This window comes from Meleagris gallopavo, chromosome 4 (assembly GCF_000146605.3).
Source record: "Meleagris gallopavo isolate NT-WF06-2002-E0010 breed Aviagen turkey brand Nicholas breeding stock chromosome 4, Turkey_5.1, whole genome shotgun sequence".
In the NCBI taxonomy this organism is placed as follows: Eukaryota; Metazoa; Chordata; class Aves; order Galliformes; family Phasianidae; genus Meleagris; species Meleagris gallopavo.
This window is the reverse complement of record NC_015014.2, coordinates 1,975,811-1,990,001: the sequence shown is the minus strand read 5'-3', so window position 1 is coordinate 1,990,001 and position 14,191 is coordinate 1,975,811. Positions and strand designations below refer to the sequence as shown.

General features: G+C 38.2%; 1 protein-coding gene across 2 annotated transcripts in view; it reads right to left on the bottom strand.

The window, feature by feature from the left end:
• RXFP1 (relaxin family peptide receptor 1) overlaps window positions 1–13,168 on the bottom strand; it is a 47,593-nt gene extending 34,425 nt beyond the window's left edge. For both annotated transcript variants that reach the window (XM_010709440.3, XM_010709441.3), the window contains exon 1: window positions 12,557–13,168. In XM_010709440.3, the coding sequence (XP_010707742.1) occupies window positions 12,557–12,605 (49 nt within the window). In that variant the 5' untranslated portion in view covers window positions 12,606–13,168. The remainder of the gene's footprint in view (window positions 1–12,556) is intronic.
• Between the last annotated feature and the right edge of the window lie 1,023 nt (window positions 13,169–14,191).

Below are 14,191 nucleotides of genomic sequence, written 5' to 3'. Positions count from 1 at the left end.
AAAAAAAAAGAGAAGTTTGCACCATACAGAGCATAGGGGATTTATGAGTGGGAAACCTCTTGGGAATTATTTGTTCAAGTTGACAAAGGGAGGAAGGAGATAAGAAAGCAAAATCCTCTGTAAAATGCTAGACAATATCCAAATGTTTCTCTTTAGGATTAAGGAACATAAAATAGTTTTCTATGTGAGGAAAAAAAGAAAAAAGAACTACGTCAACAATAGCAAAAAAATAAAAATAAAAATCTACACTTCCTGTTTTGTGAATGCAGACTGTTCTGACTCCGGAGTTCATCACGTCAAGAAAAGGATCTATGATGTCATGTCATGCATCAAAGGTGTCAACATTCCTACCTGTTACTGTTCTTCCAATATGAAAAAATTGAACCACCTAAATTTCCTGATAAAGTAACTCCAAAATTATTGATTAATGATTATTTAATAATGTCACTAGCTGTTTCACGCTGGTGCTAAATCTGAAAAAGAAACAGATTATTTTGTTCTCATTTCCTTAACCCATATGTTAGGTCACTGCAGCATACGTGTCAATGTTCAAAGACAAACCTCTTTTGTTTTATACATTCACATACACATCCAGTGTGTGTTCGTGATTCTGCAAATCAGGATCTGTTCCTGACTATTGTGTACTTTGTGATCTCCCCCCCCCCACCAACTCAATTGCTCTCAAACTTTCAAAAAGAGAACAAGAATTCATGCTGTACACCTTTCAAACTTGTCCAGACTTGCTGCTTCGAGGCACTTATTTCTACAGCATCTATAATCTTTGCCTTGGAGAATGCAGAAAACTCTTCCTATTGTTCTTTAAAATGTGAGACTAATTTAACACTGCCCAAGTTTTCCTTTCTTAAAGGAATTACCAAAACTGGCTTGATATCTAGTATAAGATAAACTTGACTTCTCTAGGGATGCAGAAATAACGTGGAAAGGACATGTCAGCCCTTCTTTAAGCTCTTGTAAGGAGAATTCAAGAGAACACATCAGGGTAAGCCAAAGAACAAGACATTCCCAGTAGAACACAGCTTTCCATCAAGATAAACTGATTAATGAAGCTCACTACTTATGTGCATTCTCTTAAAAACACAAGAAACAAACAACCAACCCTCAACAAAACAAACAAACAAACACACAAAAAAAAAACCCTCGAAAACAAACAAAACCTCATGAGCTCTTGGGAACAGGCAATGGTTCACAAGCAGTTTTTGAGAAGCAAGAGAGATGCACGAGAAGAACAACTCGTTCATGCAGTCACATGTAGCTGTCATAAAACAAGTGACTATTACACAGTAATGAAAACAAGACTGGGCTGATTAGACAGTGCAATTAAGCTAATCAAAGCATCGTGACTCACTGCTTGGTACCTGCTAGTCACATGAGTCTCAGATGTATTATTGTAGGTTCAAGTAAGGTCATATCATAATGTCAAGTAAATATTGCTGTGTTTTCCAAAATTACAACCAGATGAAGACATGCTGTCAGGAGTCCAAAATGACTCTCAAATACCATCAGCTAAGCAACCTAATGTTTTTCTTCACTTTGAATTAGTTATCAGTTTGAAAAGTGCGGAAGTTGATGAAATTCGATGTTTTCTTTTAAAAGTGAGATTACAAGTTTAAAAGATTATGACAATCTTGGTAGCAAAGAATCCACCCTGTACTTACTATCATGCAAAGCTATTTTACTTACAAAAGTCTTAGAGACCATTGTGAATTTATCACATCCTAAGACTTTTTCATCCCATAACTTTTTAAATCGCTACAGTACCTCTAGACACAGTGGCAAATGGATTAGATCAAGAGAGGATTGCAAATTTCCTTTTGAAAAAGCTGTTTTGATGTTTTCCTCAACTAAAGTCGTCAAAGAAAACTTTCAAGTTAATATTGATTTTTCCTGTCATTTTTGTACTAACCTGAACACTTCAAAATGACAGGAGATAAAAATATTTCTTCTCTGCTGAAAGATATTTGAAGGGCCTATGAACTGGCTTCCAAAAACCTGTGTGATATAGAGGAGGTGAGCTCATGGGATTGTAACCTTTGTTTTCAAAGGCAAATAATTAGAATAATATTATAAAACGAGTTTATAACTGAATTTCTTTAGCTTGAAAAAAAAAATGGGTGAGTGATAAAGAATAGTAATGTCAAGGGGCTGATGAGATGTAATCAGAAGCATTTAAATCACTATTTGGCAGGAAAAAAGATGAGATGATTGTGAAAAAACAACAGCTGTTTGTCTTTGTCTTTTAAATGAACTATTATCTGAATTTGTGCTTGCAATAATATCTAGAAATGAATGATATTTAGCTATTTGTTCCAAATTACTTAGCTTATTCCCATTCAAAAGAACATTTTGGGGCAAATAAAATGTGGGATGAAATTAATCCAGTTCCTGGATGAGAACACAAAATTAACTTTTGACGCTTTTCTTTGACTTGCTGCAGTTTTCTCATGTAAACTGTGGAAATACTTTCAGCACCTGATTTTAAAAAGGCTCTAATAAAGTTGATTAAGAAAACCTAAAGATTTCTCTCAATGAGAATGTCATTCTATTGAAGTTATAGTTATTAACATAAAAAAGCTGTCAATAAGTAATTATTGAAAACAGATTCTATTTTTTATATAAGAATAAGAAACAATTTACACAGTTGAACACTGTTATTATGTTCATTTGGAGCAACCACCCAGGGCAAAAATTGTAGGCCAATACACTCCATGTTCAAGTGCTGAAAGATAGTATAATACTAATCCTGGAGGCATCACTGGCTTGAAAGATTTCCACATCCATACAAGATCTCCACAGGAATATTAATTCAACTGTTATCATCACCATTGCCTTTTCTGTAACTTGCTTCTCTTTTCCACTGCTAATTTTTCAAATCTGATGTCTATAATTTATTCAGAAGCTCAAATGGTTGCAACAGCTTCATTTCTAATGCCCTGGCCATTTTTTAATATATTGACTGTTGCAATACCAGAATTACAATTTTCAGCTGCAAAGCACCATGTTTACACTTACTTGACCATATCAGCTGTAATTCTACGAATGTATAGTACTTGAACTACAGTCATAAGTTTAAAGAGTGTGTAAAACATTTGCTCCACTAAACACAAGGATTTTAGCAAAAAAGATGCATAAATTTGACTGTCTATGTGGCACGTCAATCTTGAGTTTTAATTTCATATTGTATCTTCATATTTTGCTATGCATATGAAAATGCCTTTGTACTAGGAAGTTTCCAAAGCACAAAATTTGCACTATCTTTTGCAAAATATAGACTCCAATCTCATAGCAACATTACTCAAGTTATTTATCAGTTATGCTGCAGATAATTCAGTCTAATTAATCCAGCTATAGCACTGGAAGATCCTCTTTGTCTAACTGCCAGATAAATCTGCTCTGAGGCCAGAAATTGTGAGCAGAGCAATTCAGCAATGGTACCTCGCCAGAGGATTTGGCTGTACACCTTTTATTAATTTGCCTTTTTGTTCCACTTATACAACTTAGGATAAAATGATTCTGATGCATATAAAAGATCTTAAAAACCTACTACTGTCTGAGAAAATTTCCATACATAGTATAAAGAGTTTTGTCTACAAACTCAAATTTTGGAAGGCACTCCCAGAGGACGAACGTTCAATGGTATCTGACAAAGTGCAAATTACTCAGCAGGAACAAACCTCTTTGCTAACCCCCTTCCCCTCTTCTTTCTTTCCTCAAATATGCAGAATTACAGTGATGTCTGACTATTACTTTTGTTAAAAATAAGCTTTCTCTCCCTGTATTCTGACATCTTTTTCAACATACTAAGGTAGGTTTTCATTTGCCCTAGCATTTTCATTTTATTTTTTTTTTAATTAGTCATTTCTCTGTTGGTGCCACCAATTTTTATTTCATATTGTTGCAATACCAAGTCTGAGGCTAGACATATGAAATGCATGGCCTAGGCTAACAATGAAGGCACCAGTGTAAATGTATTAAAGAGTAATACCAGACCAGGCAGTACCACCCCACCTGGAAGGCTCAGAAAGGCATTAACTAGCCATCTGAAACAGGGAAAAATCCCCTGTTGGAGACAAATCCTTCCTCACAGTCGCCGAGAAGGCTTGGGCTGGTTTTCCAAGGCCTAAAGAGAGAAGAAATCGATCACTTCCCCTCTCTCCCCCGCTTTTGTAACACCTCATTTATAACAGTTAATGATCGTTTATCTCAGCAATCAAATAATTTGAGATGTGCTTAAGCCAAGAAGATCAAGAACTGGTACTTACTGATAAATTGGTGTCCCTTAAGCAACAACCACTCGTGACATCTGGATAACCAGCACTCAAAATTTCAATACAAAGTGGTGGTGACGAGGAATTACTGTGAAGGAGCTCACCTCAGACTTCCTGTTCAGTCATAAGCCATTGTATAGTTAAGCCAAAGTGAAACGCTGATAGGTGGAAACTCATCTGTTTAGATTAACAAACAACAGACATTTATAACAGACCTCTTAAGTTTCCATGAAGGAAAGACAGCTATAGTTTATTTTCATGGAACACTGGCATACACAGAGGTCTGTGTATGCACGTTCTCGTGTCCATGCATGCATGGAAGTAGGAAGTTATCTCTGAGATGAACAAGAAGTACTTGTCCCAAGGGACAGCCGCAACAAAAACATGAAAGAAATTAGAAAGGAAACAAGCAGGGAAATTACTTGATGCTACTCATCAAGTGGTACTATTGCTATTTTCAGCTGGAAAATGGTGTGTTTGACCTATACTATCACATATAATCTATCTAGAGAAGACATAGGAAGTATTTTTACTCCTAATGCTTCCCTATATAATATAGAGAATATTGTTGGACATGTCTGGAGAGTAAATGCTGAAATCTCAATCCTAAAATGTATCATAATAAACATCCAGCGTTATTTCAATCAAGAGATAATTTCTCAGTGGTGCGTTTTTGTTTTACTGGATATCTCAGTCTGTCCACATTTTAGTTTTATAGATTGAATATAACAGCTGTATTAAGAATAGTGTATTTTTAATTTAGGAAATCACATTCCAGTACTTAAAACAGCTACTGACATAACTGATTAGTAAAATCAAAACCTATCTAGCTGGGCAATGTTTAAAAATCTCTCTTAAATTCTGCAGATTTCAGAGCTATTTCTCTGGGCAAGAAACCTACCTGACTAGAAAATGATATGAAAGCAGTGGTGAATACGTAAATAAAAGATTTAAAATAAACAAAGAAAACCCTTGTACATATAACAACGATAAAAAGTCTAGGTATGATTGCTAGAGAAACCATAAGCACTTAATTAAAAAAAAACACACAGTTTTTTCTAAAATATGCGAGGTTTTTCTTTTCCTAATATAACTTACACATAAGCCTTAGGAGCGCAGAAAAGCCAAACTGCTCAATATTCATTTCTGACATGAATTTGGAAAGAAGGAAGTAGCTTTGTTCTTCCTGCATGATGCTGAAAACATGTATGAAAGATAAAGCAACATTTCTAAGGGGTGCTATTTTCAAACCAGGCACATGAGGAATTTGAAAGGAATGAGTTGAGAAACCCTTTGAAACTAATGTTCTTATATAACGGGCTTTGAAAACTGAAGGAAATACCAAAAGACAAGAGGCTTGCCAGTTATCTGAATACAAGAAAACAGTGCCTATAGTTCCTTGGTGAAACTGGACAAGAGTTATTTTAAATGGCATAGTGTGGAATTGGAGACTAGAAGACAATATAGGTAAGTTTACTTCCATGGTGGATAGGCATTCTCAAACTAACATTTAAAAATGCAATCATCTTTGTCATCAGCAACACCACTAGTCAGTCTATCCCAAACATTTTACCCACAATCACATAGGTTTTAGTCTCACTGATATAAATTCATTTTTTCCTACCCCCTGGCATACAGCACAAACCTTAGCTCTGTTGTGGCCAGGTCTTCGTGCAGTTATGTTCTCAGTAGCTGATTCTAAAGTGGTGCTGGTCTAACTCAACTATTCCAGAGCTTCCTATTAAATTGTAATTTCAGAACAGTGAACCTGAAAATATTCATGATTTGCTAGCCCAAAACAAATGCAACAGAACCACACAAAAAAAAAAAAAAACCAACAAACAAACCAAAACAAAAACAAACCTAACAGCACCAACTCAACAAAAACCTAACTTTCTAAGCAGTGTGCATTTTCTCCCACACTGCATTGACAACCACATCTAGTCAGAGAAAGACTCTTCATCCAAATCTAGTGAATTTCAGGATTTCCTCTGCAGAATGAAGGAGGAAGAGGCGGTGTCCTTCTCTGATGGTTCCACCCTCAGCTGCCATGCATTGCCATGCTGTAGTTGTACTTGATCTCTGCCGAGCCAGATCTATCACTTCATAAAGAAACACCCTGACTGAGCAAAGCCTTCAGGATTGCTACTGGACACATAGGGGGAAACTCAGGGGCCTGTGATATATAGGGCTGGGTGATTCAGTGCTCTCTTTGGATAAGCTCTACTCAGTTGTTTCACGTGTACTCATCCACAGTATCAGTGGGCTCTCCCTCCTCACTGCCTGGCCACCTCCTGCCCCAGTGTGAGCTATGTAGGAACAACTCTGTATCCCAGGGCCAGCTCCCCATATCAGGCCACAGCTGATTGCTGTGGAGCCTCTTTCAGATCCACGCTTTCCCTAAGAAGCCATGCTTCCTTGTATCTGTACTGACCTGTCACACAGGCTAACTGCACACTGGATCCCTCACAAGCACTGAGGGGACGAGTGCAGTGGGTAATCAGCATTATTTTTGTCTTACTTCTTAGAATATACAAAGCCACTTCTTCATATCACATTGTCTTGCTGGCTTGGCTTATAACACACTTTCAAAGCTGTGCTTCATATTTTTTTTTCCTCCCCTACGATAGGAACCAAGTGCAAACATCAGTTATTAGTGTACTTTGCAATTCTGTCACATACATTTAAATTTCATACATTTCTGCTGATGCACATCCACACAATGCTATGGATGCTTTCCCTTCACTTTGATGACCCTTCCAACAGATTACTGGCATCCTGCTGCTTAGTCTGCTTTCTACCCACTTGTAAGTTACAGTATTAAATCTACAATAATTAGAGAATATTATCTACAATAATCAGACTTCCTTTTTTCAAGTCCCCATAGACTTTAGATTGCAGTTTAGAATAAGGACTTTTTATTCAGATAGAGAGCTTGACATAACACAGTAAATGTTTCTCCTAATTTTAGGTTTCAGAATCAGCTTCATAGGTTACTTAAAGCACAGCTTTCACACATTTCACTGAAATGATGTGAAATATTCACTGCTACGTCAGGATTATCAAGCTGACAACTTGAAAACCCGACATATAATTATTATCTATTTACGAAGCATTTAGAGAATCCCTGTTGGGAGAAAGATGCAGGAAGAGAAATCAGTTTTCCAAAGCAGAGTTCAGTCGCCTTCATCCCAGGAACATCATTTTATAATCCTCAGCCTCAATCATAATTTATCTTTATCTTCTGCCACAAATTAATAAGTACTCACACAGACAACATAACTGACTGCACATTTCTGACTCATTCTTCAAATGCAGACCACAAAGAACAAATTCTCAGGAAGTTACAGTGTGAAGAAAACGTACTATGGGTACATAAGAGAAAGCAAGCATAAGAATCAAGATGATGCAAACAGCATTTGCAAAATTGATAATGCTGCTTGATACAGATAACATCCTGGAATCTTAAAGAGGAAATCAATTTTCCTTCCACATTTCATAAAATGACACCATGTCACATCACCAGTCCATGACCTTTAGCTCTCCAGACCTGAAGGCTTTAATTATCAGCCCCTGATCAGAGATGTTATGCAGGAGGTGGAGACATTTTGCAGTGAGATGATCTTGAGCTTCCTTTCCAGCTCTATAGAAGACCGCTCACCTCAGCAAGCACAGATCCTTTTTTCTCTACTTGGCCACGGCTGCTTACCCCACTTCCACCTCTTCTTGCCTAACACCACTACCTACTTCCCCTCCTCTCATCTCCTCCTGGCAGCATGGGATCACCATTCTCGCAGCTTATTCTCCAGGCACTCTGGTTTCCTCTCTGAGCTCCTCATCCTTTAATTCACTGTTCCCTGACAGCTCCCTTTTACACAGCCTTTTTGTCAGTTTCTGGCTTCCGAGATTTACAGCTTTTCTGATTTCCATTTCCTTTTCTAAGTAGTGTTAGACTTTCCCTTCACATCTCTTCTCTCTTGTCCCACCTCCTCCTTTTAATCTCTACTTACTCAGTCCTTTCCAATACATTTTAACCTTTCTGCTTTTCACACACAACCCCGGTGACTCTCGGCTTCTCATAACCCCAAAATGTTGTTTGAGGTGGTGATGCCTGATTTGATGGCTTCAAACGATAGGGAATACAGTGTTACCAAGAAATCCTCTCTGAGATCACTAGTGACAGTTCTGATGAATTCCACATTGGTCTCTAGGGTTCAGGAAAGTCTGTTGGAAACAAGTGATTTTTAAGTAATTTTTTACATGGGCTTTACATGAGTATAACTAAGCTTGAATAAGCTCTTCTGGTCTAGCAGGGCAGCTTGTAAGAGCACCATCTCTCATACAAAGGGATTTTACAGAGAAATATTGCAGATGCTCTTATTCTTTTAAGAAATGGCACTTTCTACTTTAAGCACTAAGGAAAAGAAATATTTAAAAAAATTTAGATTCCAGGCGATTACAAAGCATCAGAGAAAGTACCTGTGGGCATAAAAGGATTTGGTATCCTCCCTCACACTGTGCTGATGGTGCACTGGTAATTTGCTTTGCATGGAAAATTACTACATTCAAATTTGGACTTTACTTAGGAAGCACAGAATATTGAAATTTCTATTGATTAGTTGCAGAAATCTTTATAGTAGGCATGTCAGTTATCTAAGTTTTGTATAGAAAGCTGAAAGTACACTTTGGTGCAAGATTATTCTCTTTGTCAATAAATTTCAAGCATCTGATTCCAAGCAAGAAGTATTTGATTAATATAAGATTACCAGAATCATTCAACGTGTGAATTATCAATTCCTCTTTTTTTTGGAAAATTCCAGTGCTTTTGGCAGCTTTACACAAGTATCTTTTCATTTAAGGTGGAAAAGAAATGAAGTCCATATTGCACGTTACGTGTCAGAGCAAGTAGTTAAAGCCTGGTAGAGTTGCTATAAGAATTAAGATAGGTTTGCAAGTCAGGTAGCCCTGAGCTTTTATTACCAAAGGGGCAGAAGCAGCCTTGCCCAAAGGTGGACGCAGACAGCCTGTGCAGATGATAATGCTCTGACTTTCAGAGCTTTACTTGGTCAGTGCATAAACTTTTCACTATCACTAACTGAAAGTAAAGGAAGCCTTTCTCAGGAAATCTAGTCTTCATCAAATCAGCTGTAAGGATCTTGTATTTTGTTGCACATATCTATATACAAGGTGCACAAGTGAAAGCAAAGAGAAATTAACCAAAAATTATTATTACACAGTGATAAGAGCTCATGCAGTGGTTGAGTAATTTCACTTTCCTGTTTATAAATCTGGAAGCAATCTCAAAATATGTTACATAAAATGTAACCAAGAGCACTATCCTGCATTATCATAAGCATACACTTCTGTAGATGATTTGGGTTGGTCTCTGTCCCACATTTGACAGAAAGCATTTGCTACAAGAGATCTTGGCCTTGAAAACAGCTGTCATGTGCAGGAAGAGCAAGATGGGCTAACAAGTTTCAGATGGCTTTAAGAAAGCTTCCCTTGTCATTTTGAAATGAGGGTAAGGAAAGGAAGGGGAAAAAAAAAAAAAGAAAAGAAATAAGGACATAAAGAAGAGAGGGAGTTATAGGGATGAGAAGAAATAGGATTGGAAGACTTCAGGTAGGGGCACAGATTGTACAGACAGACACAGGTTTAAGACAATGAGCGATCCCTTTTGCATTCCGCTTTGAGTAGTTTTAGACACTAATGTTCTTCAGCTTTTCTTAGTGGTTGATAAATGGATTGTTAGAAAGTCTGCCTGTGAAATGGCAAGTTTAGGATGTTGAAGTAGCTTTTGTCCCCAGAAGGTAAATCAAAATGGCTCTAGAGACAAATACCCACACTGTGATCATTACAGCTGGTGGTTTTAACAACAGGGAAGATGCAGCAGCACTCAGTGCAGGGCCAACCACGTGCCTAAGCAGCCTCTGAGGGTCAGTAGGCAAGCAAGCACTCGGGCAGACATTCATCCTAAGTACCCATGGGATGCTGTCAGCTCCAAAACCCAACCCTTTTACACTGGTGAAGATCATAGTACAGATGTTTTCAAAGAAAATCCTCCATACGGTATAAAATAGCCTGCATGAGATTATACTGCAGTCAGGCAGTTGCCAAGATTTACTGGTATATAAAAAGCTACGTCTCCACCAGTTGTTTACTGTTTTTTTTTTTTCTTAGTTCTTTTTATGAAGAATGAAAAAATGGAAAGTTTTCACATAAAAAGAATTCATGAGGAATTTAAAGTCAGAGTAAGGTGAATCGGCAGTTGAAATTATTTAGGTGCAACCATAGCTAATGAATGTTAAAATAATGGAATGGATATGGGTGGGTCAGGTAAGAGTAACTTTTGATGGATTCCTATTTCTCATTTAACTCCTTTACGAGCATCTGTGAGATGTGGAAATTAAGAAAATGAATAAATACATTCCCTACTTCTAGCAGCCCAATACAAACAAATTCAAATTCCAAAAACAACTATAATTCCTTCAGAAGAGTTTGTTTTAAAATCAGCTAGAGACTGGAGCAGGATTTGAATCCATCATGAGGAAGAAGGGTGTAAGTGAGGTTACAACACAGATTGCTGGCCAAAGCTCTGGAGGGCAATGGAGCCACAGACTGCCTTGAGTGAGTTCAGGAGAAGTGGCATTAAATGAGAAGCGTGCAAAACAGAGCCCTAACAGGTTGCAGAGAGCGTAGGCATGCACAATCTGGTCTGCAGCTGCGCTGCTCATCTATCACATCTAGATAAGCCATGTGATTTTCTTCTATGGTTGTAATATGCCAGGTATGAAGAGGCAATGAGTACCTAAGAATGGAATGGCCGTCAGAAGCACAGCACTGGAAGGCCTGTAGTCATTCACAGACCCCATCAGCAATCCCATTTTGCAAAATGCTTTAAAATATTTCATTAAATTTTATAAATTCTACAGCTGAGGTGAATGTAATGCAACAGAAATGATGCCAACAATAATTTGCACGTCTTGTATGAATGTTTCAACATTTTCCTGCTTTGCTATAGCAACAAGAATGCAAAAGGCTTAATTTGTTTGAAATTCTGCAGTTTATATTCTGCATAACTTAAAGTACTATCTTTAAATATAGGATTACTGCTCGTGGAGAATGCAGACACATATGAAGCCATACTTTTCTCATAGGCTTGTTAAGATCTCATTACCACAGCCTGCTTAATTCCTAATAAATTAACATTGCTGTTTTCTTTTTCCCCCCACATTTGCAGCACTCATAATCATATATTCCTCCAAAACATTATAGAACCACTTAGAGTTTTCCCACAGATTTAACTGAGCTTTGCTACCATAAAAATGACAATAAATGGCCCCGTATTTCCCACTCTTAATGAGAGCAACGTCCCTTATATATCCTGTGTTACGTGGCTTAGTATGCAGTATACAGGAAAACTGAAACAGGTTTAATTTAAAAGCAGCAGAGAGCCAGCTGTCGTTCCATACAAAAGAATTCAGCCTTACACTATTAGCTACCCTACAAAATTACTGGAGCATTACTTTCATGTTTACTACTGCAACAACGAGCAATGCTTAACATAAAAATCAGAATTGAAGGAAATGATAGCCAATACAACAATCCCATGTGCAGATCTGTATCAGCAGCTGCACAGGGTCTGCTTTACCCGAGTAGCAAGCAGCACCTACACACAGGGTACTCAGCTGGAATGAGGAAAGTGTTACTAAAGCAAGCAGGAGGGAAGGTGAAACTCCCACCTTACTGAAGTGTTTTGCATCTGAGGGGAAACTTGAATTTAATTCAATCTTCACCTTTCGTGCTACTGGAATACCACATGCTGAATCAGCCGGTACGATTTCTGCTACCTGAGCACGATCTACTTTTCAGGAACGATCAGTTCCAATAGCACTGTGCAGTATTGTGGCAAACTACTGAACGAAGTCTAAAATGTGGATTTCAAGGCAGATAAAAGGAATTGGCTCTACAGGTACCTTCATGAAATATTTACAGCAAGCCTGTTTGCAGCTTAACTGTTCCTTTTATTTGCACTCTGGCTCATAATTAGTAATAGCAACTCTCAAAGCATTAAACAAAAAAATCAGTTGATCCCAGAGCGTAGCTACTAACATTGAGAGACTGTATTATACTTAGGTTCCATAAAAGAATAATTGCCATCACGAAGCATAAAATAGCACTGAGATACTGTAGTTCAAAATCTGCTACTTAAGTTTATTAGCTGTATGCTTTGCGATGCTCAAAGAAAAGGAGACAGAGGTACTTACCCTTCGTTCCAATAAGCAAGAACATATAGACGCACCAGTCAGATGTCATATCTGTCCTTCAGCAATTCAGTGAATAAAGTCAATAAGCGTTGTCCCTTAAACTGCACCCCAACCAGCGAGCTGCTGGTACGCTCTGCCTCTGACAGCCTTCAGCAGTGCATGAAACAAGCTCCCTTCTCTCCCTTGGCTTCCTCGCCTGCTCTCCTTTGCACTGGGTCTCTCTCTCCCCCTCCTTGGCACACGAACACACCCCACAGCAGAGATGAGGGAGAAAGTTTCAGGGGGACACGCCAGCTCCTCAGCTCTGCCACACGCACCGGGGCTGCTCTGTTCAGTGGCAGGAGAAGGCTGGGCTGTGTGCATGGACACAGGTCCACCCTGGGGAGAGCTGCTGCTGCACAAAACACAGCCAGATCCAGAGAACTGTCATCATTGTCATCAATAGTCCAGGGTTGTTTTTTTTTTTTCCCCTTTTTTAAAGTTGCAATACTGCAAGAAGCCTGAAAAGTACAATTTTATTAAGGCAACTCTGTTTGAAACTAAATATTTTGTACAGTTTAGATAAAAGCTGGTGGCTTCTCGAGTAAGGGGAAGTGAAACATATAAACACAGCCCTTTCTACCCATCCGGCCCCTCTCTGAAATGCAGAAAAACTCACAGTGTAATTTATTTCCAATAACAGCACGTCACTATTTTTACACATCGCGACCATAGCGAAAAGAACTAATCTGAGAGAACAAAGAGAGATGTTCGGAATTATATGCTATGTGGAAGTAAGTTTTTTTCAGATTCTCCCCTTATTTAAGTACTTTGAAAGTTCCCCTCTGCCCCTTGGCTTGGCAGTTTCCAGTAGATCCAGCAGGTATCACCTAAACTCAATCACATACATACACAGGCAGTTTTTAAAATCTTTTCCAATCTTGTGAAGGCTGACATCACCAGAACAGTGAGATATATTTCAGAAAGAGTCAGTACACTGAGATGAACTCAAGGGGAGGAGCTAAATTTTATCTGTCCTGAAAGAGATTCTGAATATTTATTTCGTTTCAAAATATCTCGGTATTTCTAACAGCTTGTGAGGATGGCTCAGGCCATACCAGGAATGCTGGTAACATGTCACCAGCCACATCAGGTCCTCGGGAGGAAAGCATCTCAGACTAAGGAAGCATCTCAAACTAAGGAAGTATACACATGCATGAACACGTGCATGAAAAGGCATATTTAGAGACTGGGAAAAACCTACACCATAGGCAAGAGCAAAGCCTGCATTGTTGCTATGGCAAAGTTGTCTGCAAAATAGATATTACAAGCTGTCAGTCATCTTGTTTCTAAGCTAAAAAGAAGACAAAATATAAGGGGTAAACCAAAAGGTTCTTGCTTATGGAAGCCCCCGAAAAACCTGTTCACATCCATTATGCCAATGCTAGTATTTGGCATGCCTGAATAAAAATGGGTTAGGAAACTATAGAAGATTTATTTTATGAGGTGAAAACTACTTTTGAAGCATTTCAAATAAAGCCATGAACAACCTTACAAAGGTTGACACTTAGACAGCCTACGGCTAATGTCTGAGCTACACAAAATGGGCTTCCGAGGTGTGAGAATTAGAGAAAGAATTTGAGCATGAAGAATGAC